At 41.3% G+C, this 27,684-nt stretch overlaps 1 protein-coding gene across 1 annotated transcript in view; it reads right to left on the bottom strand.

The window, feature by feature from the left end:
* KYNU (kynureninase) overlaps positions 1-26,949 on the bottom strand; it is a 51,893-nt gene extending 24,944 nt beyond the window's left edge. Inside the window, exons 1-7 of the mRNA XM_085308949.1 lie at positions 26,766-26,949; positions 21,582-21,702; positions 14,228-14,310; positions 8,415-8,476; positions 6,996-7,067; positions 5,495-5,569; positions 4,004-4,150 (exon numbers count right to left, since the gene is read on the bottom strand). Coding sequence (XP_085165075.1) covers positions 4,004-4,150; positions 5,495-5,569; positions 6,996-7,067; positions 8,415-8,476; positions 14,228-14,310; positions 21,582-21,702; positions 26,766-26,934 — 729 coding nt within the window. The 5' untranslated portion in view covers positions 26,935-26,949. The remainder of the gene's footprint in view (positions 1-4,003; positions 4,151-5,494; positions 5,570-6,995; positions 7,068-8,414; positions 8,477-14,227; positions 14,311-21,581; positions 21,703-26,765) is intronic.
* Positions 26,950-27,684: the final 735 nt, after the last annotated feature.

Genomic DNA, 27,684 nt, shown 5'->3' with positions numbered 1-27,684 from the left:
TCCCTGCTCAAATGACACTTCCACCTTGAATTTTCTCTTGGTTACTTACTTGTCAACTCTGCCAAACCTATTTTTTGTTCAAGAGCATGGGGTCATTCACTGTCCTTCACCACTAGTAGTGTAAGCCTTGCATTTTTGCTATGAACACGACTTTCCCAGGTTTATCTTCTTTTAGTATAGATTTTAAAGGACTTCAGCATTCCTATGATAATATATTATGTCTTGTATACTAGTTTTCTCTGCTCTAGAAGCTCTTGGAGGAAAYGTAGCCTGTAAGTCCACATGCTTACTATCCTGAAAACTTTTAAGCCTGGGAGTGGAGACTGGACACCACAAAAGAGAAGTTAAGCCAGCACRCAATGCTGATGACTGATTCTAGCAGGCAATAAAGCCACATCCAGCTTGTAATCGTCTGGATGGCATCTGCATTCACCCTCTATCCATCAGATTAATTCTCCAAAGAGCTGAAATATCTGTAGAGCAACCTATGCCATGGCCACTGAGGAAGCGCACTAGATCATAATGTTTCTGAACATTCCCAAAAAGCCCTTACGAAAGAGAAATAACTGCTCACCTGGGAGGTGTCCAAGACAAATGAATGAAACCACCACGTTCTTGCTATGCTTACTGACTTGTGTATGCAAGGGCTGTATTGACTGCTATTGCTAATCCTCAATAGGGGAGCCAGGTGCTCCTTGCTTCTGGGACACGTTACTCCAGTAAGTATATACTATAAGAACCTGAGCCCTCTCTGCTCTCAAAAGGCCATGGATGGGAGTGCCAGCATTCAGACATGACCTGAGAAATTCCTGCTGTGACACTGCAAAGACAGGACTCATTTGGAAGAGCAGCACAAATAACTACTCATGAAATGAAATTCAAGAAAAAAAAATTCAACAGTTCAGGTAAGACATAGTTAAAGAGATTATCAGCTATAGCTGTTCCCATTTGCAACTCACTTCTCAATAAAAGTTGCATATTTCTTCACCRAGAAGTGCTTGAATAATTGAAAATATTAAGAATGTGTGTGCAAACCTGAACCATGTTAAATGGTTAAAAAAAATACAAGACTTACATTAGCTTTGTTTTTCCCCCAATACACACATTTTTCTTCTCCTATCCACTCTGCATACATCTCTGCCATCTCATCTCTTCTACACTGAGATTGGTATAGCTATACACAAAAGTTTGAAAAGCTACATCTTCTAAGATACTTGCACTACTCTAACCTGGACTGCAACTTCATTTAGCAAGTTACTGCCAGTTTGCGGTCACTGCTATTGCCCTGATATCTCACAGACGAGATGACATGTGCATGTCTCCACACCTCCATTTTGCTTCACAGCTTTAAAACAGAACAAAAAACACAATGCTTGGGTAGAAGCTTTRCATTTGAGGTTGAACCAGTTCCTAAATTACAGGCAAAAAGGTCTAAATTAAATCAAAGCATTCCTATTCGGGGTCATTAGCTAAATAAATTCAGCTTTGARCAGGGACAGCTATTTCCTTTTTGTCACATCTCCTCCTCCCTGTGTGCCTCTGGTTCAGCAAACCCCATCTGCCCTCTTCTAACCTAACARCTCCCAGCGTTTGCTGGGAATAGAGCGGAGCCAACTGGTTCTGAAGTCCAAGCAGGTTTTATTTTGGGTAACCAGAAGCCCTGAGACTTACAGAAGCAGCAAGACACAGGAAAAACTCTTGTGACTATTAACACAGAAAATTGCTGATTTAATAGCTGTTCAAGTAAATATTTGCAATATGCAGATGTTTAAGTGTGCTATAGCTGTATGTTACATAGTGGTTTTGTACAAACATCTAAATGCTACTTAACACAGAGAGCAGAATCCATGAAGACATTGAAATGTGCCTATCTTATAGGAGGAGAAYAACAATTGGGCTGGCTTAAACTTCTAAAGTTTCCTGGGTATCCAAGTAGTTCAGGCTGTTTTTCTCATTTTTGTTGTTTTCTTTTTTTTTTAATTTGCATGTGATAATTCATAATCCATGAAGCCACTTGTATCAGTCTTAGGCACTCTGTCTGCAACAAGGTGGTATTTTTTTTTTTTTTTTGTGTATGTGTGTGTGTGTGTGTGTGTGTGTGTGTGTGTGTGTGTGTGTGTCTGTCTGTACAGACACACACACTTTCTGAAATCTCTGGAAGAAATCACTGCAAGAGGTGGGCAATGAAGACACAGGTGAGATGTGAGGATGAAGCACCACCTCATAAGTCATATTCAGATTCTTATGTAAAAAGCTAATCCTCCCTGGTGTCTACAGCTTTATCTCAGGAAGAGTTTTCAAGCTTTCCTCTGCCAAGTTTTGGTTATCTTCTCAGATAATATAAACATCTTATTTGATGTTCACTCCTTATAATGAAGTATTAGTAATTATTTTTCTTCTGGAAGAGGGATTCTCAGCTAGTTTGGGCTAGTTTATAATTTTCAGAGAAACTGCAGAGCTTTCAGTTGGCTGAGCATGTGGCCCAGGGTTTGGAGAGTATCTTTAGGGAGGCGTTAAAGTGATATTTTTTCCCCAGGTTGTTCGTATTTACAGTATAAGGAGAAAGATTTCTCTCCCAGACACCTTTCAGACACATCATCGAGCGAGCAGATTTCGGAGACAGCCTGGTACGTGCGTAGGCGTTGGCTGGGGAATGAAAGCTTTGCTGCCACCAGGAGCGAGAGTAAGTGCATAGTTGGGTGGTATCATTCTATTAATAGACTATCTTCCCTTTCAGCAAACTTTCCAGCATAGCCTTTTGATTATTTACTGTTAGAAAAGGACTGGAAGACCCTCAAGGGGGGCACTATGAAGATGTCATTTTTAGAGCTACATAGAGCTATTACACACACAGTCCCTGGTTTCCCCCTCAGCTGATTTCCCTCACTTCCTCCTGGATTTTGCATCCATCTCAGACATCAGTCTTGTTTTGTATTTTATTCAAGACCAATTTTGTTGCTAGGTGGTGCTCAGCGAGAACATGCACTTTTGTATCCCACAGGCCGTGCACTAACTCTTGCATCTGCTCTGGTCTCCCAAGGGGGACTTTGCCATCACTTTACACCAGCATAATTCACACTCTGACCTTCAGAAAAATGTCCCATGCTAAGCCTATAACAACTGAAGATGTATATCCCAATGTGAGTCAGGAACCTCTCTAGAGAGTTAAGATAGCAAATACAAATAGTTAGCTGGTTTGCAGAAATCCAGTAATACTAAGTAGCTTTATTTTTGAGCAGCTTAATCTTAGATGAGATAAGGTATAGCCAGTAAAAGGCTGCCCATACAGACAGCCTGGTGGCCTCTTGTTGATAAGATGACTTGATTAAAAGCTATTTTCTCCTGGATTCCTGAGGCAATCAAGATGGTTAAAGAAGTTTTACAGCTATGTCCATAGAGTAAAATCTCTCGCACATTGGCTGCAAGTTCCTGCGGCTGAGTCATCACTAAAACATAGTCATCCTGTGAAGCTGATATACTCCACATTGTGCCTGTCTCCGGAAAATTGATCAGCTGAGTCGGAGCACTGCCGGCTCCGCGGGGAGCTCACCTGCCCCGCTGGCTGGAGGCAAAGAGCTGCGATAGCAGCTGCCAGCGACGGAGTGGGAAAAGAGGAATAGCATGAAAGTCTGTTGAAAAGCAGAAGTCTGACACAAGCTACTCTAACCTTTAAAGAGAGTCTGGAGCTACAATTACCACCTCCTCCTTCACCAAACTTCTTGAAATTCTATTCTTACAGAAAGCCCAGTAGAAGGTTAATAGTCATGAATAATCTCTCTATATACTTTAGGTCACACCTTTAGGATTAATATCACACAGATATTTCTTCATGACAGCCCTCATTCCTCTAAGGATCTGTGGACAAAGTGTTTTCTTTTAGCAGAGCCCCACAGGTCTCCATACGTGCCCTGTTCCATTTCATAAAAAGTCGAAATTAAAAATATTTCACGATGAACATTGATCTAAAATTGGTGTTAGGAGGACAGTTTGGGAGCAATTCTACCTTTTCTTGGCCAGCCTTTGTTATTCGAGGGATGTCAAACAGCTGTCCTGTGTAGTACTGCACTCCACTGAACAGAATTACGGCAATAGAGTCCCCTTCCTTCTCAATTATGGCAAGGATATCTTCAGCTCTCAAGGTCTCCTCCCCCTAAAACAAAGTTAAAGCACACATTTTACATCAGCTCTGGCAGTAATGAAACTGTCATTTCTTATTTCATAATCTATATTTTACTATGAGCTGTGCTGCTTGCATAAGGAGATCAAAAGCAAATCCTTAGCATGGTAATGATATACAAAGGTAGTGCCATGAAGTACTCTATGAGCAGGTTACTTAGGGGGGGAAAAGAAAATCGTTAGAAAACTTATCTTGAAGGTGCCAGTCTTAAAAAGTCTATTCACTTTGTATTCTATCATGCTTCACAATCTTTAATATTTCAGAGAGTTTTAATTTACAGTATTAAAAAAAAATCTGGTGCAAACAGCATATATAATGATTTTTTTATGTGGCACCTGAAATTTCTGACATCCACAAGGCTTAAAAGTTGTCTATCAGCTTCACTCTGTACTTTCCTGATAAACTTCATATCCCACAGGAAGCTATTATAAACCTGCCATATTTATATTTCAAAAACAATAAGCCTCACATCATCAAAAGTACAAAAATCCCCAATCCTGGGGTCATTAAATATAGAGGAATTTCAGCCAAAAATCTCCTGATTCTTTGTAGGAGAATTACTGCCCCATCCTCCTCTTGTCTTCCTGCAAAGGATCATGTAAAACACACCACTACCTAGGGATCAATTAGGGTGTGAAAACCTAGAATTAAATTAGACTTGTTACTGAAAAGAGCTTGGGTAAGACCGTTGAATCGAAGGTAACTGTTATTATCTCAACAATCTCTGCAAATCTATCAAGCATTCAGAAGTATGCTCTTTACTCACAAGATGACTCAGATTTCAGAAACAAAAGGTCACCATCAGTTTATAGTTAGGTGGCAAAGTTCTTAATACCGTGAAAGTGAAGCGAGGCAATCTTTCAAACGCATCTGAATTGCATATTACTCAAAGCAGACCTTTCCCTCGGTCCGCGCTGATAAAGGCACAATGGTGTTCTTGTCACAGCAATTTTTTATGTTAGGACACTAAAAGGACGTTGGGGCTTCTGAAAGAACCGATGAACTGCTCCATTTTGCAGTTCTGTTAGGATGCTGCCTGCTATTGCCAACAAGAAAAATAGAGGAAAAACAACATTTTTGTTCTTTAGAGAAAATGCGCTAGTTGAACCAGGCAATTATAGAACGGGTTCCATAATCAAAGAATACACAAACAGAATACACAATGCATAAAATCTAACAGAAAGCATTAGAAGAAACGTAGATTGTAACTTATGCAGGCAGATACTGGAATATTTGAGAGCATACGACCACGCTCGTACAAAGTACACGCCTGCCAYTAGACTTAGCAAGGAGAGCCAGCTTATACTTCTCACCAACCTCCCGCGGCCGTATCATGAGCATGCTTTCCTCCACGTCAAGCCCRTGAAGTTGAAGCTGGGATTCGATAGCATACTGCAAGAGATTTCCATGTACTGCACGTCAGCACAATTAAAWGATAAAACAACAAAACAGGAAAATGACTGAGCACATCACCACCTCGGAAAAGGGATTCAGATACCTGCCTTTCACTGAAATTAATGCTTGAACTCCTAAGCCAACTTAATGGAAAAGGTTCCAAGTTTGTTTGGGGTTGGAACAGATGAGTATTTATTTCACATCATCAGACAGCGAGGATAAAGTCAAAGTCTAAATCCTATAGGATAAGCTTACAGAGCAGAAGGAGGGCGGATATATGGTAGCAGYGTGGGCTTCACTGCACGCCGGCGAGCAAAGCTAGCACGGGCAAGAGGCACTGAGCAGACGCAGCAGCGCAGCCTACAGCTCGTGCYGGTTAACCGGGCTGGTTACTAGGCTAGTTAACCAGATATTTTGCTTGCTAGCACACACTAAGTGCCTGGCCATCACGTATGCACGGCTGAGGAGACTGGGCTAGCACAGGTACGCTGGCCCGTGCTCTCCTCCCGTCTTAAACTGGCTGCACAGCTGGGAGGAAACGAGAGCTCTAAACCCTCATCCCATTTTGAAAACCTTACCCAGTGATTTTATCGATCACTAACGCTTTGAAGGCRGCACAAAAATTATCCAATAACGCTATAAAATGGTTCAAAATTGCATGGCAGGGACTGAAGCAGGCACGCAGGGTCGCTGAGGCGTCGCAGAAATTCGGATAGGCGGATTGCAAACGCACCAGCGCGCTCGGACAAAGGCGGCGTTAGGAGCAACGCTGCTTGGGACAGAGGCAATCTGAAATGTATACATCCGCGCCGCCGTCTGCRCTGCAAATAAACCTGTTAGTAGCTCAAGTCATTTTTATTGCACCATAGAGATCAAATTTGTTATCAATTTCCAGGAGTTTACTGARTTGATGATAAAGTAGCAGTGGGCCACAAACTAAAAGATTAATTTGTTCTAAGCTCTGATGCACGGGCTATTGTCTCCCATTTTATAGCACACAAATTATGTTTGAACTAGTAATCTAAAGTGCTAAGAATGAACATTTCCATCTCTGTCTGGGGATATATAAGTGTTAATGTTGTGAGTTTGTATTGATTTGGTTTCATAAAGTAAAACAGCAACAAGAATTAATAAAACATTTACAACTTCGGTTGATTTAGGCCAGCAGTTTGCTCAATGTCTTTAAAAAGACTAATAAATCAATGTACCCGTTCAATCTTTTCCTCTTGTAACATTTTTTATTTGAACAAAAGGAATAAAGCTACGATCTGTAAAATACGCTGAGCTCAAAAGCTTCTGACAGATTTTTTTATTGTAATGTTACTTGGACAAGATGAGCTAATAAATATTCAAATCAGGCCACTGATATTCTTTGGAAAAATATGATTAATAATACAAATATGGTGAAATATTAATTTCTTACATGGTCGGAGGGAAAGGCTTTGGCTTCTAGAAGAATTTTATAGCGTCTGGRTGTAGGCTTAAAAAAAGATAGCTGTTAAGAACAGGAAAAAAAAAGTGTTAAAACACATCTGAGCAGAGACAAGAGAGATGCTTCCAGTATATAACTCAGTAAAGACTATTTTACTTTTACGCAGGCTGCATTAGGGGATCCCCCAGGAATTAGAAATATTTATTTGCCCGTATAACTTTTATCAAAGCAGAAAAGCATTCTAATACTTTATTTTGTAGACTTGTAACAGAGGACACAAAAATCCAACAGTGAAAATTTGCTCTGAGAGGGATCAGTGGCAAAACTTTGACTGAAGCCAAGGAAGCTGAGACTTCACCCAGCTGCATCCTACAAGTGAAATCAGCTGCAGAAGAGCAGTAGAGGAACCCGACTCCTATTCCCTGCTCTAACCATTAGTTACCAAACCGCAGTTGGCTCTGAACCAAYCCCTGACCAAAGCATTAAGCCTGCAGCAAAAGTCTCGTTCTCCATCCATCTCCAGGCTTGTGGGTTTTCCTGCCCAGGTCCTACAGCAAAGACTCAGGCTCCCCACCAGGTCTAGAGGATTCAGAGGAGGCTGAAGAGCCCAGCTGCTCATCTGCTCAGAAAAGGGTGACTAGCACCACTGAGCAGCCAGGTAACTTTTTTACTTAACCCCAGCACTGCTTAAGCTTTCTTAGTTTTATAAAATAGTAAGAACATGTTATARAGGACTAGGTCTAAACCACTGGCCTCATGTCCTCACTTAGCTGGACAATCTTTAGTAATACTAAAGAAGTAGAGACAGACCATATGCAACGCCTAGTAATGCTCTTGCCATGAAACCACATTTACAGCCAATACTTCATAAACCCAGCAAACACATGCTTTACCAGATTTTGGGGCTATATGAGCAGCATGACTAGACAATGCCCATCTCTCCTGTGTAACTGTATGCTAAGTTTGATAGAAATTACAGCTCTCTCCTTGCTCACAGAAGAGACTTGTTTCCTAATTGAGACTCAGAGAGGAACATTGAGTATCTATCTAGAAATATGTCTTAAATAGTAAGCTGTCCTCTCTGAGAGCTGACGTACACTGTGTGTGAGAACAGCTCAGAACTTCCACTGTAGTGCTTCTGAAGATAGCTTTGTCCAGCTTTTATACTTATTACTAAGTAGAGCTGGGTCTTGTACAAGCCAAAACATACTAACATAGTTCAGAATCTCCTACCAGACACAATTCCAAAGACTTTAAAAACAAAAAACAAACAAAAAAAMMCCCCAAAGTTAGGTTATTGTCCCATGCTGTAATCCAAGAGGTCCCTGCAAAACATTTTACTYCATTTGACAAATAAATGAAGGCTATTTTATAATCACATCACCCACACATTGAAAAGACGTGACATACCAGCAGGAGGTGCAGATTAACAGTTAGCCCATTCATTAAGGCTACTTCCTGTCTTTGGGCCCCTGAAATGTAAAAATATACTGGTTAGGATTATTCCTTTACAATTTTGAAGAAATCCAATACAACACTTTGAAAGCAAAAGTATGGGTTTTAGTCAATAACTCTCTAAAAGCTAGAAAGTAAACAAATGCTTGAGGTGTCATCACAGCAAAGCAGAAMTATTTCTTGTCTGATTCATGACACCCTGCTGGCAGGAAAATATTTATTTTTTCAGGTCAAGTGCAGAAAACAAAACAAAAAAAAAAACCAATGAAGTATTTGCGTTTACTGGCAAGCCACTAGTGGATTTATTGTCATTAATACCTCAGACAAAATTAGGCTATAAATATTGGCTATATGTAAAGCAAAACAAACTTATTTTTATAAGTTCATACATAAAGCAAATATGAAAACTTACTGGGACAATCACATATGTTAAGTTATTCCTGTGATGTCAGGCTAAATTTTATCCCTAACAAAAAGCAAACAAAAACGACCTACAGAATGTAGCAGACCTCTAACAACACACCAGCTTGACAAGAAGGCACACACACATAGCCCTAAGGAGGCAAACAACAGATGCCTTTTGGCTATAGATAACCACAGACAGAGCTAATKGAGTTACAATCAATTGTCATTATTAAGTATTTAGTAATGAATTCTCAAACCCTTATCAACCACTGAGAAAGGGTTTAGGCAGGATGAGAGACTGCACGTTAGGCAGGGGACCACTGAGATATGGAGAAAAATCAATTCCTATTTCTTTCTGTTTTTTTCCTGATGTCCATTGCTGAAAAGCATTAATCCACCCTTGACACAAATCAGTGCTTTGAGAATATTCGTCTGAAGGTAGATAGGCATGGTGGTATTGCCTAGTCATCTTGATGGAGGTGGAGTTTGCCAAAGGAAGCAGGAGGGCATGGACACAGAGCGGCAGAGACGCAAACGGAGACACGTGAACAGGCAGAGAGGGCAGCAGTCACTGACAGGATGGAGAAAAGGGGGAAAGGAAAACATAATATTGGGGCCAAAAGGGGAAAGGGACCATTTACCCGCTCCTGTCCTATCCCCGCTGGGGACACCAGGCCTCGGCCACCACAGGAGAAGCAGCAATAGCACCAAGACCTTCCTACTRTGTCCCACAGCATTTCACTTCATGGAGTTACTATTTCACCAGCTCAGGAAAGAGGCACTGACTTGACCTCTGTACAACAAAGKTTAGCCAATGAACACGGAAATTTATAAATCAACATGATTTATTCATAAACCCTCTTTTTTAAGCAGTCCTGTGCCGACCAGGCCTCAGCCCCTGCCACCACAGCAAAAACCCAAGAACCGCTCAGAGGTGTTCAGTGGCCATTTATGTTGCAGAAACCTAAGTATCAGACAGAAAAATATGTCATTAGCTGCCAATAAAAAGACTTGTCCAGGAAATGAGTCAAAGAAAGAAGTCCTGAGTAATTTCCCTACTCCAGACACTGGGAACATCAAGTCTGTGGAAAGAAATATAAGTTAGTCTATTTTTCCTTATGAAGAGCTAGGTTYCCCCCCCACCCCCCCTTACATAAGCTGCTCTCCATTTCTTTTTCTTTGCTCTGATAGCGTTACACCTGCAGGCCCCATGCTGCTGGGAGAGGTCACCTTGTGGCTGTTCCGTTGCAGATACAGAAGACRGCTAGAGAGTGTACGCAGCTCAAAACGGTATTATTTGCAGTCTTAATATTTATATGGAACTCCTGAGGCCGAAAAAGGGCCAGCATCAGTAAATGTTAGCATTTCTCCCTCTGCTCCTTCTGCACGGTCTGTGGCTTTTGCAGGGATTTCTGCGCGAGCAAGTCTGTCTGCTGCACCATCCGCGCGTGAAACAAATGGTTAACCTGTAGATCACTTTTAGCTGCATGCTAGCAACCCAAATTAAATATGACACTACATTTGTCATGTAAGTCTTGGTCTTCCGTAAATTATATATTTATTAAAAGCTTTCCATTATTGAATTTCATGCCCACAAAACAAACTTCATCCGTGTCATTGGAAAACTGTTATCCTTTATAACTTGCACTGTGTTTCAGAAAGCAACCTTTCTATGATCCAATTAACCTATTACAATATTCAAAGACCCAGCACACAGGAGCCAAAATTATGTTTGCTTTCTTTATTTCCTAACTTTATATCGTATCTCCAAGACGGGCTAAAACCCATATGTTCCATTTGATAAATCTCCTCTCTAATAAAGGGAAGCAGCGTTTGCAAAGCACAACTTCAGAGACTGCTGTGATTGCATTAGGCAGACACGGCCGTCCTTCTCCTCTCTGCCTGCAACAGGGGCCCGGTCTGCACCAGAAGGAAAAAAAAATCATTTAAAAATAAAAAACACCAATTCTACAGGCAGTTTGGCTATTTTGAATAATCCTTATCATTCAAAGTCACTACAGCTCTGCTCAGCGCTCAGTCTTGCCTCAGCACGTGGCGGAGCAGCAGCCGCACGGTTAACCCGATTCCATCAGACGGTGATCCTGCCAAGGTCGCAGCGTTTTAATGAGGTCTGGTAGGGGAAGCCGAGATCACCGCCGCCCCGTTACGCCGCGTGGCGTGAGCGTGGAAAAGGGGAAACTGCGGCCTCCGCTGACCTTCACTCTGCATTTCACGGTGTATTTATTACTGTAACTCGCGCTGAACAAGAAAACSTGGCTGCATTAATAAGCAAGGTGCTATAGCACCACAAACCATTAAATGGACAAAGGGGTTTTACAGTCCTTAGTCCAAACCTGAATGAATCTCCCCAAATAATATTCATTTACTAGTTCTTAGAGWGAGAAATGAATTCCTCCTACTCCATAACATGATAAATATTCAATAAAAACGTGCAAAATTCTGTTTACATTCTCACATTAAAACTTGCAAAAAAATCAGAAACCACTTTTGACTCATTGATATAATTACTGCTACATGTTACTGCTGAAAGAGTGCTTAAAATTAAGTACTGCGTTGGAACAGAGCACTTTAACGTAACATAACATCTTTTCCTGCATTTCTTTCACTGTTACATAAAATAAAAAAATCCGTACCTATTACGAGGCTATAACACAGATATATAATGCCTACATTTTGGGAAGATATTAATTTATTCACAAAGAAATGCTCACATAGATACTGAGAATAAGATATAAAGATACATTACATAAATAAAATCCCACTGATCTGTGACTCTGAAGGCCAGATTTCAGCCCACGKCATGTTTTTCAGTTCAGTTAAACAAGCCGGGGGGGGAGGGGGGGAATGAAATCCAAAAGAATACTGTTGACTTTTAGTGCTGAGGAAAAACAGGACTACAAAATACCTTAGTGATATATATATATAGATAGATAGATAGATATATCTTTTAAAATATATATATATATATTTTATATATATTCTATATATATTTTAAGTATGTTCATGGCAGGGTATGTCATTAAAATGCCTCAGTCATGACAGATTTTATAGAGAAAGTTTTAAACATACACATCACCATTTAAAATGAACAGAGTGGTAAAGCCCAGCGTGGTCTGAGCATTACAATAAAATAAATAATCAAGTTTTGCATGGAGTTTGGACAAGGGAGGAAAAGCAGAGAGGCTGCCTGACAACAAATTAGATGAAGTTTATGCAAATATTCAATTTTCCTCTCCTTGAGCTCTGAATACTTTTAAGTTAAACAGCTATTACAATACCCATGGAGCTGGTAACCTCTGCAAGACAGACGGTTAAGGGACAAAAATCCAGCCCGACTCCCTGCCTTCTCCAGGGACTCTTGACCTAAAGCTTGAGGCTGAAGGCAGCCGGCACCAGCGCTGGCAGGAGGTCGATGCGAAGGTGGCGGGTGCTGTTGTCTGGGGCCGACCTCCAGCCCCGACACCTCCCGCCGGGCCGCGGTCCCAACAGCAGGTCGCAGCCACGGGAATTTAGAGAATTAGCCCTTGGGGGACCTCGAATCTCTGCCGGTGACACAAAGTCCACCCTGCTACACTACAAATCTAAATACCTCCAGGAACATAGCCTGGCTGCTCCCCGCTCTCAGCATAGCATAGAGCTAAGATAAATCCTCCACCTTCCAGTTAATTAAGCTCAGGGCTTGCAATTTTAAACTGCACTGCWGCGCAGTTGTGCTAGGCATGCAGTAGGTCGCACTTGTCTGCCTGCTCGCGGCTGCCCTGCTGTACCTGAACCGCGTCATCGGCTGGCAGGAAGGGATGGGGCAATCCCAGAAATCACTAGTTCRGCTGCCTTCAGAGGCAGCTTCAATCTCCCATATTTCTCACTTCAATATACCATGATAGCTAATAGATAAATGTACCACGTTTGCCCTTCAAYGTCCAGAAAGTCACTTCTTAGACTTCTGAGCAGTACCACGTACTACGATAAGGAGTACCAAAGCCAGAACCTAGAAAGATGAAACACTTGCCCCGCATTCTGGGGGAATATTTCATCCTGTGAGCAGGATATCTCTCTCCATGGCACAATGATGCTGAGGGTAYGCACACTGACATTTATATTACCTTAGTACTCACATTATGGATAAACATATAGCAATGTTTTTCTATATTTGTTCTGCTCTGGTGATAATTTCGAGTGTTTAGCTGTTTGGAAGCATCATGAAGAAATTAGGAAGGTTGCATACTTTATTTGCTTTAGGGATTATATAAATAAGCCCGTCATGAAGCCCTCCTTAACATCTCCCTTTCCTCCAAGTTCACTTACTCCTTCTGAAGGAGGAAAGCCATAACTTGCTCTTTGTGCACTTGTCTACARTTGGAGAAGAAATCACATGAGACAATATCTAACGTATGCTAGGTCAACCTAAGGTTTCTCTTAGTGACAACACAAATGAACCCGTGATAGCTCAGTTCAGACAGTCACTACTGACAATTGCCTTCAACAGCTAAACTGAAATACTGGCTAAATCTAACTAATATCTGCTAACCTAGCCTTGACAACAGCTGTAAGGATGGAGGAGAAATACAGTCTGAGAGAGACTGCCAATGTCATTTCTCTTCCCCTTTCCGATAGCAACAGATCTAAAGGAAATCACAGTGAAAGATTATTTCAGCAGCTACACGGAGGAAAGAGCAAGAGGCAATGCAGGAAATTTGCATTCAGGCGCAGACGACTGCTTTTGAGAATGGCAAACTCACCAGGAGGAGTCTCCAGGGCTACTTTTCAATCTCTGGAATAACCAGACACATTCGCTGTCAGCGTCCTTCAGCACTGCCGGTTCCTTAAGGAGTGCAGCGGGGTAACGAGGACTTACAAATAGCAGGTCCTGCCCCAATTATCTGCTCCATTGGCATAAGCAGTTCTCAGATACAAGGCTGGATTTAGTAACAGAGAAAAGAGGGGGAAAAAAAGAAGAAAGCACCAAGATAGAAGTGATTTTTTTAAATAGAAAGTTCATTGGCTCACTTTTAGGAAAGAGACAGAGACTCTTTGATGCCAGTTGCCCTTTAAAAGAGCTTCTCATGTTAGACCAAATGGTTTATGATGCCCCAAGAAACCCTTTGCTGCAATTAGTTTCATGATACGCATATGCTCATATATTACTGCCTACATTTCCCTCTTAAATCACTTACAGCCTTAAAATAAAGCTTTACTCCACGTAGCAGGCGGTCAGAAAAACTACTTTAAAACAAAAGGACACAGGGAACTAAGTCCTAGATACAGAGTTTCAGGACTTCAAGCCACAGAAGAACACGAGTACATTCGCATTTCTGGGGCGAGCATCGCTTCTGCGCACCTACCCACAAGCTCAGCCATCAGGTCCACGATGCACTCGTCTGCCAAAGCCCACGGGCGCTTACCATTGAAATGGCCATGGACACCTCTAAAAAAAGAAAAAGAGACAAGAGATGAAAACATATATACTCCTTTTGGATCAGTCGTACAAAATGCAACTAATTCAGAGATCCAACATTCGGAGAAGGACATGGAAGAAAACTTGCATAACATGATCATGTTATTTTTGTTACAACTCAAGCTCACAGGTGAGAAGCTAATGAAAACCAGCTATTGATTCCTTAGAGAGGAATTGCTTGAAAGCTGTCTAAGCCAAGCTTTAACCTCCCCAAATTCCTCTGGAAGGCTCTGGCCTATAGTGTGGCCCACACCAGTACCCTAAATCTGAACGCTTCACTACCATGAAGAGACACATACTTGCAGTTCTGGATTAAGTGCCTTGAATTCATTTTTGCTTCAGATGAGATAGAAGCAAACTTCTAAGGCAGCCACACTGCATATATAAATAAAGATGCTGCAAAGTTTATTAAGCACACAGGAAGTAGAATACAGATTTAAATGCAAATGAACACAGGTGGAGAAAAATAATAATGGTGCTAATCCAAGGTAGCATTGCTCTAGGCTTCTCACACTATATGACTTTCATATTTGCTGAGCACCTCTGAGTACTCGGGGAGTCCGAAATGTCAGGCAGAAAGCTGCTTCAGCACAGCGACTTAGGCAGCAGGAGGACGGGCAGAGAGCAAAAGGCAAAATAAAACAACCCACATAGAAGCTGTAATAAGAGAAAAAAAGAATAATACAACTTTCAAGGAGGAACAGGCCTACAACACTCTCAAGTTCATGAAAGGACTTCTGGCAGACTAAGCCACATGAGAACAAGGTGCAGGAGGCAGCTACCAGCTTTGGACAGTCCCCCATGCTTAAGCCTATTCAAAAGGCTGTTTTTCCCTATCTGCATCAGACTTTCCCTCCTTGGGTAAAGTTTTTTTCTGCCAAGCCTGCCTCCCACAGAACTTCAATGGATGTTTCTCATTGTAGGTCCGAGGTAGACCCAAGTCAAGAAGGGTTGGAAAAAAAAAAGAAACAGCCTTACAGATAAAATACAACCCCAGTATGTTATGCAAGTCTAACACTGGTAACTACAACCCCTGTCCCTAAAGTCACAGCACACTGGATGACATCTTTTCTCAGTTTCAGTGACCTGCAGATGAGATCTTGATAGCAGAAAGCAGGCAGTGTGGCATAACACTCATGCATTTTACAGATGAGGAATAAAGCTAGTAGCTTTTAGAGAAAGAAAAAATTCATAAGGGGCAGGATCAGTGCTAAAAGTTCCTGCCTTCTCCTATCAGACCATAACACAGCTCCTTTCCCTGAAGACAACAGTGGTATCTGCTTCACAAACAGCATTACTACTAATTTCCCTTCTTAACTGTAATATAGCAATGAAGGAAGTTTGTGGTAGAGACTGTTGAAAGAAAAATAAAGATTTTCAGTGGCTTCCAGCCCAAAGAGATATGCCTTTCTGAAACAGGATACTGACATAATAAGATGGCAAAAAGAAGCCTTAACTACCTGCGGGACTCTTTCATTAGCTTTCTCTGATTTTATAGCCATTAGTGTCCTTCTAATGGGAATTTACTGATGAAAGCTCTCTGTACCAACACACGAGACTAACACAATTTTGGAATAAATTTCCAAGTTATCATGATAACTGATATGAGATTTCAGGCATGAGAATATTTTATTTTGAGAAGAAAATATGAAAGTTTAAATGCACTTAAAGATGGAAGAGGGAGTATTAATTATTATTCATATTATTATTATTATTACGGCACAGCTTACAGCTTGCCTCCCTCTTGATGGCCAATATAAATGCCAAGAGACAAAAATTATTGCCTCTAAAATGGTAGTTAAAGGCATAATCTTGGATCCTTTTTTTATTTTAATCACATGAAACTCTGTAGCCTTTGCTGATGGCACAATACATCCTATTACACTTAGGTTGTAAAATTCTATGCTCTGCCTCAGAGAATTTATATCTCTGTATATTATGCCACCCTTCTCTCTCAGCTCTGGTAGACACTGGAGGTAATAATCTTTAAGGACACAGCTGAAATGCTTCTGGTGCTCCACTGAGACCGTCTCAGACATGGGTATCTAACTCTCTAAATTTGTTTCCACTACACCCCAGGTAGCGAGAGAGATTTAAATTGAGGTACCCCAATTAATGAGTACAAAATGTGGTCCATCAAACCATAAAGCACCACACAAACAGAACTTTTTTTAAAAAAGCTACTGTAAGACTCTCTCATTGTGCAAATTAATTTTTAGTCAGTTACCATTTTATTTTCAATTTGGCAAGAAATCAGAAGGCCACATTTTATGCGCTGAGGTCTAGTTGATTTAGAGCTCACTAGGGGAGCTAGAAACACATTTTCTGATATGATCCCAGGGTTTCAAAGGAGATAACAAAGGGATTTGARTTAATTGCCAGCTTCAGGAATCTTCTGTACTCATCCAAACCTTGTTCAAGTGGAAATTTCCTTCTTACTTCTTTGCCAAAGATGATGCAACCTATTCAATGAGCCAAGGCAGACTCTGATTATGATTTCAAGCAAAGAAATAACCAAAAGAAAGGAAGACACATCCAAGGTGAAGAATTGTATGGAGCGGTAGGATGAAGGCAAAACTAAAATAAAAACCAGGGCCTTAGAACAGGCATTTTCAGTTTTAAAGTTTAACCTACTGGAATAGGTTGAATGGAGACATGAGACTTGCAAAACAGAAGCGGGTTTGTCAGACAGAATTGACTGAGCCCTGCTGAGCTGCACTCCTGTTTTCAGGGCCATTATATCCTCCAGGATTATTTAGGCACGTACAGCCAAAGATACCTTTTGACTCACTAAGAATAATCCTTCGCTATTTCAAGTGTTAGCTTATCTTGTCAAAGACTTGGACTTCTTTTGTCTACTATCCTCATATCAGAAGATTGTTGCAAGACTACATCACTTTAATGCTCAGAAATATATTTTTTCCAGTTTCTGCTCTAAATTTATTAATTCCCAGTTTATAATTACTGTGCCAATGTGTTATTTCACATAAATAGGTCCTTTTTTCCCCTAGACTTACCTAGGATATATTTATACCGAGATATGGAGCAATCTTTTTTTTTCAGCCTTCATTTTGCTAGACTAAATAACTCTAATGCTTAAGACCTCCATACAACAGGTTCTCCACTCCCTTGATCATCTGGCTAGCCCCTTGCYAGAGTGTGACCAGGCTATGCAGACTCCCTTCTGTTTTAGTATTTCCACTTTAATAACTTACTCAGGCATGAGACATTGCCTACTGCAGGGTATATGTTTGCATACAATAGTGATTTTATAAAACACATTAACTGCATAAGCAGCTCTGGCAGGGAAAAGGAAATGCACACTGCAGAATATCTACTTATGCAACTAGACAAGTCACTTCTAACCTGAGTCTTCTACATTTCAAACAACTGGCCAACTTGCTACTCTATGCCATGCATGGAAGAGACATCTCGATCTCTCTTTTTTTCATTTCAAGAAATCTTGGATTGAACTCTAATCCAACTCTAATCCTCAAAAGAGGCAAGGAAAAAGAATGAAGTCTCAAATGCCTTTTTAATCTGCACTAAGAATGCCAGTAGACTGAATTTGTAGTCTTTATACATTAACATAGATAAAAAAGAGGAACTAGAAGCATGGAAAGAAAAGAATATAAAACAGAGACAGAGGTGGAGGATTCAGAGCTAAGAGAAGAAAAAGTACAACCTGCATTTAAAGGAGGGGGGGAAGACATGRAAGAGAACACAAAACAAAATGAGGAGAAAGGCCTCTTTCTCTCCAGGTCTTACTCTAATGAGCTACTGTAATCACCACAAAGAGCTAAAGGCTTGTGCCTCTTTGCCCTTGACAACAGAGGCTGGATAATCTTTTCATTCTTACCTATCAGCCATAAGGAGCAAAAACAGTTCAAACAGACAAGTATAGAAGCTATTTCAGATGAGCCCCAAGACACAAACAAACAGAAAATGCGATAAACCAATTTATAAGAAAGCCAGAATCTATATCATTGCCGACTTGAAAGATCCATCTAATTCATATGCCATTTCTTAGATTTCTGCTATTTATTTATCTAAGCCACAGCCACTAAATTCCACACTGCCAGCACATGAGCCATTGAACGGACTTTAGCTCATAGCAGCTATTACCTTTGACTAGATTTTGCTTGTCTGTCCTCAGTGACTGAAATAAAAGCACCCATTTTGTTGCTCTTCAGCTGCCTGTTCTTCTGCAGTCCCTAGCATCCTATCACCTATTGGCTTATTTAAGCATAAATTGCTCTGTTCAAATTTAGCTTGACCTTCACAGAGTCACAGAATCAGTAAAGTTGGAAGGGACCTCTGGAAATCATCAAGTCCAACCTCCCCACTCAGCAGGGTCACCTAGAGCATGTCAGACAGGGTTGCATCCAGGCAGGCCTTGAAGATCTCCAGAGAAGGAGACTCCACAGCCTCTCTGGGCAACCTGGTCCAGGGCTCTGTCACTCTCACAGGGAAGAAATTCCTCTGCATGTTCAGGCAGAACTTCCTGTGCTTCAGTTTGTGCCCACTGCCTCTTGTCCTGTCACACGGGACAACTGAAAAGAGTTTGTCCCCGTCCCCTCGACACCCTCCCTTCAGGTACTTGTACACATTGATAAGATCCCCCCTCAGTCTGCTCTTCCCCAGGCTGAAGAGGCCCAGCTCTCGCAGTTGTTCCTCATAAGGCAGATGCTCCAGCCCTCTGATCATCTTCACAGCCCTACACTGGACTCTCTCCAGTAGTTCCATGTCTCTCTTGTCCTGGGGAGCCCAGAACTGGACACAGGACTCGAGATGAGGCCTCCCCAGGGCTGAGTAGAGGGGCAGGATCACCTCCCTCGACCTGCTGGCAACACCCTTCCCAATGCACCCCAGGAGACCATTGGCCTTCTTGGCCACAAGGGCACATTGCTGGCTCATGGTCAACTTGTCACCCACCAGCACTCCCAGGTCCCTCTCTGCAGAGCTGCTCTCCAGCAGGTCAGCCCCCAGCTTGTCCTGGTGCCTAGGGTTATTTCTCCCCAGATGCAGACTCTGCATTTGCCCTTGTTGAACTTCATGAGGTTCCTCTCCACCCAGCTCTCCAGCCTGTCCAGGTCTCTCTGAATGGCAGCACAGCCCTCAGGTGTGTCAGCCACTCCTCTCAGCTTGGTATCATCAGCAAACTTGCTGAGGAGGCACTMCRTCCCCTCATCCAGGTCGTTGATGAAGAAGTTGAACAGGATGGGACCCAGTACTGAGCCCTGGGGGACGCCACTAGCCACAGGCCTCCAACTGGGCTCCACGCCACTGATGACGACCCTCTGAGCTCTGCCTTTCAGCCAGTTCTCAATCCACCTCACTGTCCACTCATCTGACCCACACTTCCTGAGCTTATCTAGGAGGATGCTATGGGAGACAGTGTCAAAAGCCTTGCTGAAGTCAAGGTACACAATACCATCCAGCACAATTCACACATGCACTTTAATTTTCTGATGTATTCCAAATAAGGTGTTTGGGCCCCAAGTTGCATTTTTGACAAACAGCTTTTCTAAATTTGCTCCTCCTGTTCCAATTGTTTGAAATCATGCTTGACCATATTTCCTTCTTCGATATAGCTACTGAAGACACTTTGGATCTTCCAGAAAAACATGCTGCCTCCTCTTTTCTTTGGATTTTTTTCTAAAAACCATTGAGTTTGGGAAAAAAAATGTTTTTTAAAAAAAATTCCTTCATTGTAGCAAAGGCAGACATAAGAATGGAAGGGAACCAATAAAAAAGAAACACCAAAGGAGCTGAAATACGTTTGCACTCCCAGCGCATCATTTTGGCAGATAAGAGTGCTATCTGACTTTTACCTTTTGAAAGAACTCAGCTGTTTCCCTGATAAAGTACGATAATCATACAGAAATGGACAGGGTTGCAATTTTTTCAAACGACTGGAGAAACTGCAGTGCTGTGCTGAATGAATAACTAGGAGAAAAGAGCACTTCCCAAAGTTCAAATTCACTCATTCCCAACTCTCTTCTCACTTACAAGAATATAAGTAATAAATAAGAGATGGTCAATTATTTTTATTAACCCACAGCATTCATGTATTGAGTGAAGCAGCTACTGAGTTTTCACATTTGCACTGTGAAAGCTCTATCTACAGGGTTTCTGCTCAGGGTTTCCCAGTTAGCAGAATTAGCTTTTCTTCTGCCTCCCTGTATTTCCTCTGCTCGCTCACCATAAAAATCACATCTGTTCCACTCATATTCTATACCCAGTAAAACTGTTCATCTCTTTTCCCAGTTCACTCATTCATCTGGATGTTACTTTCCCTTCCTGCCTTCAGCTACTTGATTTTTACTGAGCTCTTCTTTTACTGATATCTTCTTATCCTCCTTGCTCCCACTGCTCAGGTAGGTGCCGGACACCTCAACAAGCATAGAGTACCACTTAAATATCATAAGGTAGTGAGTGTGTATGTAGGTGTATATACATATATAAAAATACTTTTTCCTTCCTCTCCAGTAAAATCTCACTTTCTGTGAGCCCGAGCCTGCTGTCACAACTCAGTTGCAAGGGAAACTCAAGAGTGACAAAATCCTCCTTTTCCACAATGCGAAAACAGGTCTCTCCAATTCTCCTGTCTTTAAATTATCTCCTTTCAGCAGAGCTTGTTGTGATCCCTGCTCAGTTCCCCAAGATGTTCCCGAGAAGACAGGAATGTTTCTCTCCAATTCAAATGAGCCCATCAGGCATGGACCTTCGTTAAGAGACGCCAAAAAGCTGCCAGCACCAGCAGCATCACTGCTTGTCCTCAGTGCCTTTTGGAGGGGAACTTGCCTGCTGTAAGGGCTGCAAGGATGAATCTCAAGCAGTTAAAACCACTATTTAGAAAATCAGAGACTGAAACTGCATCACGTTCTTTGGCAAGCAGCAGTAACTAAATGAGTTTGTGTCCTGCATATATACACAGATAGCAATTCAGTGGGGGTGCTTAAACTGGGCAGGTCTACAAGAGGAGTCAGCACAGAAACGCTGAGTGTGGTGCACATCATCCCAGCCAAGAGCTTCCCCTCACCTGCCTTACTGCTCACACATTTAAAGGAGGTTCAGAGTTTTTCCTGAGCTGTCTAACTAAACTTGTTACTCCTGGCTTGGAGCATGTTTTATGCACTATTCTATTGAAACACTTCCAAAGCCAATCCCAAAATAAGATGCAGTGCTCATCTGGAGCATAGGCAGCTAACATTTCACATGTCCAGAAATGTACTCACGTTCTCGCCCACATGTCCAGCTCTTCATCCAAGTAGGTCTTAACTTTTTTTGGCTCGAGCCCAAGAGAATTCCCAGCAAAGTATACGCAGCTTTCATCACCATTCACCAGGCTCAGATCAGCTGTGGAGGAAAACCACAGACAACATGTGAGAATGCACAGAGGAAAGACGGAGGAAGCAGTCATCCACAAGCACTGTCATCATGAGACGAGAGGCTGTGGAGATGCAATATCCTTACCTCCCTCCCAGGACACCATACAGGTGACTCTGATCAAGGGCTTGGGGGTGAGGACAGCAGGGCAATTTGCAGTCCTCCTGCAATTTGTGGTCAAGATCATCTATCATCTGTTTTAGAGCTAGTGTGACTTCAGGTAGCATGAAACTCTAGAGCTATAGCGAAACAACCACCAGTTTTGCCCCAAGGACAAGTGAAGAGTGAAGAGGAAGCATATTCCAGACCAGTCTATTCACTTTTCTTCCATCATCAGTATATTCATACTCTGAGTCATGTAACTACTGGAATCATACTTTTAATAAAAATTAAGACTGGAAAAATCTATGTCTTTCATCTAAGTTCTACCTGCCTGATTGAATCACTGTTTAGAAAAAAAAATGTAGGCATTGCACAGAATATTTTGAGTCTCAAAAGTTCTCATCTTGTCAGCATATATTGTGCATGGCACATCATGTCATCATCTGAGATGAGGAGGAGGAAATTTATGTTGACAAATCCTTTCAATGATTAGGAGAAAAGCAAGGCGCTGGAAACTTTTAATAGCTCTAGTGAGGTTCTGAACAATCTAATTACCCTGCGTCATCATATGTCAATCCAAATACTGCCTTTCTCCATTATTTCTCGTGTTAGAGATTCTTGGAGGGACAAACAATGATGACCTTCTAGAGGCAGTAAGCAATTTGCATTCATATATACATATACTTAAAACTGTATTTTTCATAAACATCACTGATATGCCTCAACAGAAAGATCAAATGAATGTGTTAAGATAGTACTAGAAATAAATTATAAGATTGCATTTCTTTCTGTGAAAGTTTCATGTTACAGCAGTAGAAAAAAAAGATTAGATGCCTGGAAAAGGTCTCTTACTACGTTTTACACTAAACAATTACTAACTTCATTGAATCTCACCAGAAACACATTTTTCAGAAGTATAGACAACTTAGGTAATTTCTTAATTAAAGCTTAGAAGCTTTTAGAAAGCATATGTCAGAGAGCAATTTTAGTCTAATATGTTCTACAGATACTTTGTCTGGTTTCCATCTGTATTCTAATATGAATGAAAACAGAAAGGCATAAATATTATCCATGCTCCTAAATTGGTTCTATTAACAGTTCTTTTGCTATCAGGAAAGATAATAGTGCCTCACTGGGAATACAGAGAGGGACCTTTGCTCAAGAATTCAGAGCTGTAAATCTCAGTAATACTCTGTAAATCCCAATCAAGCATTAAAACAGGTAATGAATTATAAGCAAATTAGCTTTTTTTGCCACAATCCTCTCCAAATAAAAATTCCTATTGGGTCACTGTTGCAGAAAGCCAGCGTTACCTGCTGGTAAATGTGTTTTTCTACTTTTACATCTATTACTTTGAATATTCTTTTTTGAGGGTATGTTATCAACTCTATATTGGGCTGTACTCTTTCTTTTTCACAAAATGCTGTTTATTTCTTCCTCTCTGACATCATTAAAAGGCTCATTCTGAACCACTGCTGCTTCTCAAACTACACTCATTTTTTGGTGCCATCGTCATCATTTCACCGCTTCTCCAGACCAACATGTTGTTATGCTCTAACATTTCCTCAGACTTTGTTATATTCCTTACAGTCAAGCAGTAGTATTCTTAGACTACCACTTATCTTTCCACAAATTACTCTACCCTCATTTCTCATAGCATTGGCCCTTCTTATTTCTGGAGGCACTGTAGYTGACAAGGAACACATACTGAGATGTTCACGACCAGTGGCAAATAAGTACAGCTAATAAAGAGTGCAAAATAGTGAATATATATATATATATTTAAATGCATCTTTAGAGCAGCCTAAATATAAACATGCATGAACAATATTTACATTAATTAGATAAATGGTTTTCATATGTACTCAGATTCATGCTAACTGGTCAGATCTAGTAACCTATACTACTTTGCATAGCACTAAACCCAGTGCTCTACATTACACTTAGAAATGTGCTTCTAGCCCTCTTAAAATCTCAAAAAAGAACATGTGTTTTTTCAAAAATATTCAATCCAAAAGGGAAGGACAGTCTTTATTGTCTGGAAAGGAGGGACTGTATCTGCTTACATATTACTTGAGTCCTGTTACTTGAAGAATAGGAGATCCCATTTTCTTACCTCCCTAAGCCCCTCCACAAAGCACCAGATTTATTAGATTAATATGACCTTTAACCTTTTTTTCATGGAAATACAGTTCAACACTTCCACTCTGGGATAGCTTTTTATTTCAAAGAAGTCCAAATAATGCTCTATTCTTTTACAGGATGGAAAAAAAACCCCACAAGTAGCCTTAGTTTGGTGATTTGAAGCCTGACTGCCAGCTGCAATCCAGTCATTCCTGCCTCCAATTCTAATCCACAGAAAACAAACAACATTGAAAATTTCTTCATTGAACTGCCAATAAAGTATTTTCCAGTTTCCTCACTCTTCAAGTTCTACTGACATCCTTCCCCCTTGCTCACCTGAGCCCACCTCTCACGCTTGCCCACAGCATTACAGAAAAATCTGCCGCAGAATTAATCTGCTCAAGGGTTTCACTTGACTGATGCAAAAAACTCTGCAAACAGCTGTTACAGTTTGGAAGTTGATAGCCAAATTAAACTATTCTGATTTTTAAAATATTTTTATGTACATAATCTTACAGTTTTCTCCTACAGATGTTCTCATCTACTTCATGTAAGGCTACATTTTAAAACCTCATTGTAATGTTTTATGTAAATATATAAAGAATATTTGATGGCTAATCTCTGTAATGACATTTATCTTCAGAAGCATGTTATCTAGGATCCGCTCCCGTACTAAGATAAATGTCATAGGAGATCAGTCTCTATCATACACACAATGTAAATATATATATATATACATATATATATATATATACACATATATATATATATATATTTACCCCTGCTGTTTTTCAGCAGGAAAGCTGTTTCTGATAACAGTTGAAGCAAGGAAAAGACAGGCAGGGTGAAAAAAAAGAAGAGGAAAGAAAGAAAAAAACCCTCAATTTGGGAACACAAGAATGATRGGTTCTCTACCCTGTTCAACCTGTACTATTATGCAGGTCACTAATCTCCACTAAAACATATATATCCACAGCCTTTAGGCCTAAATATTATAGTCACTGAAAGATAAAGCATACATCCATAGCCTTTGGGTCTGAATATTATGGTAATTGAAGAACAAAAATGTAATGGAGGTTGGAAAGGAAGCGATGGATATCATCACAAGGGTATCAAATCAGGGAAAAACACACAGATATAGGTGCACAAGCAGCAASATACTGCTGGTGAAGACTGGCTGCAGGGCCGATACTCTGCTTGAGCTGGATCTTCATGGAGCAGCTGGAATAACCGAGGACGTACACAGGCCAACGGGAGCTATCACCCAACATCCCRCCAGCACGGTGCGGTCCTCAGGCCAGCACAGCGCTGGAGACTGTGCTGAGCAGCCCCACGCCGGCCACAGAGTAACTTGCGTGCAGAGTAGTCCTGCCCAAACGAACAGACGGGGTTCAGGAAAGCTGCCTAAACCCRCTAGGAAAAATCATTTCCTCTACATAGGGCAAGCACTTAGCTTAAATATCTGCAGTGCGTCCAATCCTGCTCCAAACAAACAGCAGAACTCAAGGATTTGAATGAGAAGAATGAACCACTACCTGCAGTACACAGAAAACTAAGATTTATCATGTACATAAGCAGAATACGTCACCAACGTTCGTCATTGCTAGGGAGGGAGAGCGCCAAGGTAAAAATACTTTCAAAACCATCCAGGAGCTCAGGCAATCGCTGCTGTTTTGTGATGGATCCTTACCAAGCAATTTGGCCACTACATCTGCAGTTTCTGATGCATCACCCTTTCCAGAAAAACTCTGCAGAAAGTTATTTCTATGCCTATTAGAAAATGGAAATACTTTGCAGAGAAAAGTTCTCCTAAAACAAAACTATCTTTTTTTCCCTCATTAATTTTTAATAGATGCTTGCTAATAAGGAGAGAAAGCAGAGATTGGTTACGTCTACCMAAATTCATGATCTAAGAAATAGTATGACGTCCCTTCAGCTTCCAGCATGCCAGGATCAGGGCACTCAGCATGGCCCCAGGTTTTGGACCCTGCTCCCTGTGCAATGCAGCAAAGTGAGTCGTTCAACAAAACCCAAAAGGATCACTACCTAGATCAAAAGCACCCCTGTCCCTGTACCCAGGCAGGCCACACACTCCTTGAGAAACAAGCTACAGACTGAATAAGGCAGAAAAACATTTTTGTGTAGCTATATTTAAGCCACGCATGGTTATCTATTCATAGGCAATTCATGAGTGAAGTAGGGGGGAAAAAGAAAAATCTTCAAATAACAGCTTCATTATGAATTATTTGCTCAGATCAATTATTTGTTCTGAGGCGTAGTCTTCCATTAGGCCCTCAGGAAGAAAGTCATCTCTACTACTAGCAATAAGACATAAATGTTAATATAATCTATCTGCCGTCTCTTTCATTAACTRAAATAATTGTAACTAGATAGATAATACCAAACTATATTATACCGAAGAAGCAAGCTCCACACTGAGTTCTTAGCGACATTGCAGTTTCRAGCCATTAGATAGAAATGCTTTTGCCTATGATTTTCAATCAGTCACTATATTGTTCAAAGCAGCTGACTGACAGCATAAGCACCACGTAAAGTACTGCATCCTCGCGTTTTATTCAGGACGGGAATGASAGCGTGAAGCTTTCGGTACTAGAATAAGTTGATGGATTGATTTAGCAACACCAGAGACATGCTGTGCTCCGATATGACTGCAATTGCTCAATTACCTCGTAAGTGACGGTGATTTCCAAAGATTTGTGATAATCACATGCAGAAGATGCAACCACCCTCCCCCCCGTTTCTTCACCACCTTCCCTCCTCCCTCCCCCCATAATTTTAATTCTCACTTGGAGGCAGATCCTTGACTTTTGGGATATAGAAACATTCACGAAGGTGCTTTAACTCATCTTCTTCATCTAAGTGAAAAGCGAGTTTCTCGTCGGCTGGACGGCATCCGAGCTGCGAGGCAGTTCGCTCCAGAAAGGCTGCTGGAAACACAGGGGAAGACGGGTCCATGTTCAGGTCATTCAGTTTCACCTTAAAACGAGAAGCGCCACAGTTTAAATTCCACCGTATGCGCATTCACTAGCAGCTGATAAGCAGCCACTAAAGCCACCTCATTCAAGACAGAAATTTATTTAACTTAAAGCTCTCAAAAAAAAAAGTGAAATATTTGAATAGCRTGGTAAAACTGATCAGTTCAAGTATTTCGAAGGCAACACCTTGCAGTAACCCCCCAAAGACCTTCTCCCCCCGCAGACGCAACGCTGTCCCCTTTCTAAGCAGTACCGGCAGCTCCCGAGTTTTACCACCAGGCCGGTAGCGGTTTTAAACGCTCAGGCATCGTTCACGGTTTCTGGATGTCAGGGCAGCAGCGATGTTCCTGCAACCCACGCTCCTGAGGWGAGCTGGTCAAACCTCCAGCTTCTCTTTCCTTACCAAACCGAAGGGGGTGCTTGGGTATACCCATGCCCATGTACAAGGGGCAGGGCAGGGAGGGTACAGATGGCAGACAGACGCGATTAGAAACATAGCTTGCAAGACCAGGACCGTGAAATATTTCATTCTAGCCACATACCAAATATCCCCAGTTTTAGCTCCTTTTTTCTTTAGGAAGGAGAGAAGCACAAGTCAAGCTGCAGATGCAACAGACTGTATTTTCTAAATAAAATCCAAAAYTGCAACTGCAAAATCTACAAGCTCATTGAGCTTTATAAAAGTATTTCCATAGCTGTAATGTTCAGAAACACCATTGTGTTGAAGATA

Source organism: Rhea americana, unplaced genomic scaffold (assembly GCF_003343005.1).
Source record: "Rhea americana isolate MKP2758 unplaced genomic scaffold, rheAme1 scaffold_105, whole genome shotgun sequence".
In the NCBI taxonomy this organism is placed as follows: Eukaryota; Metazoa; Chordata; class Aves; order Rheiformes; family Rheidae; genus Rhea; species Rhea americana.
This window is presented reverse-complemented; position numbering and strand designations above follow the sequence as displayed.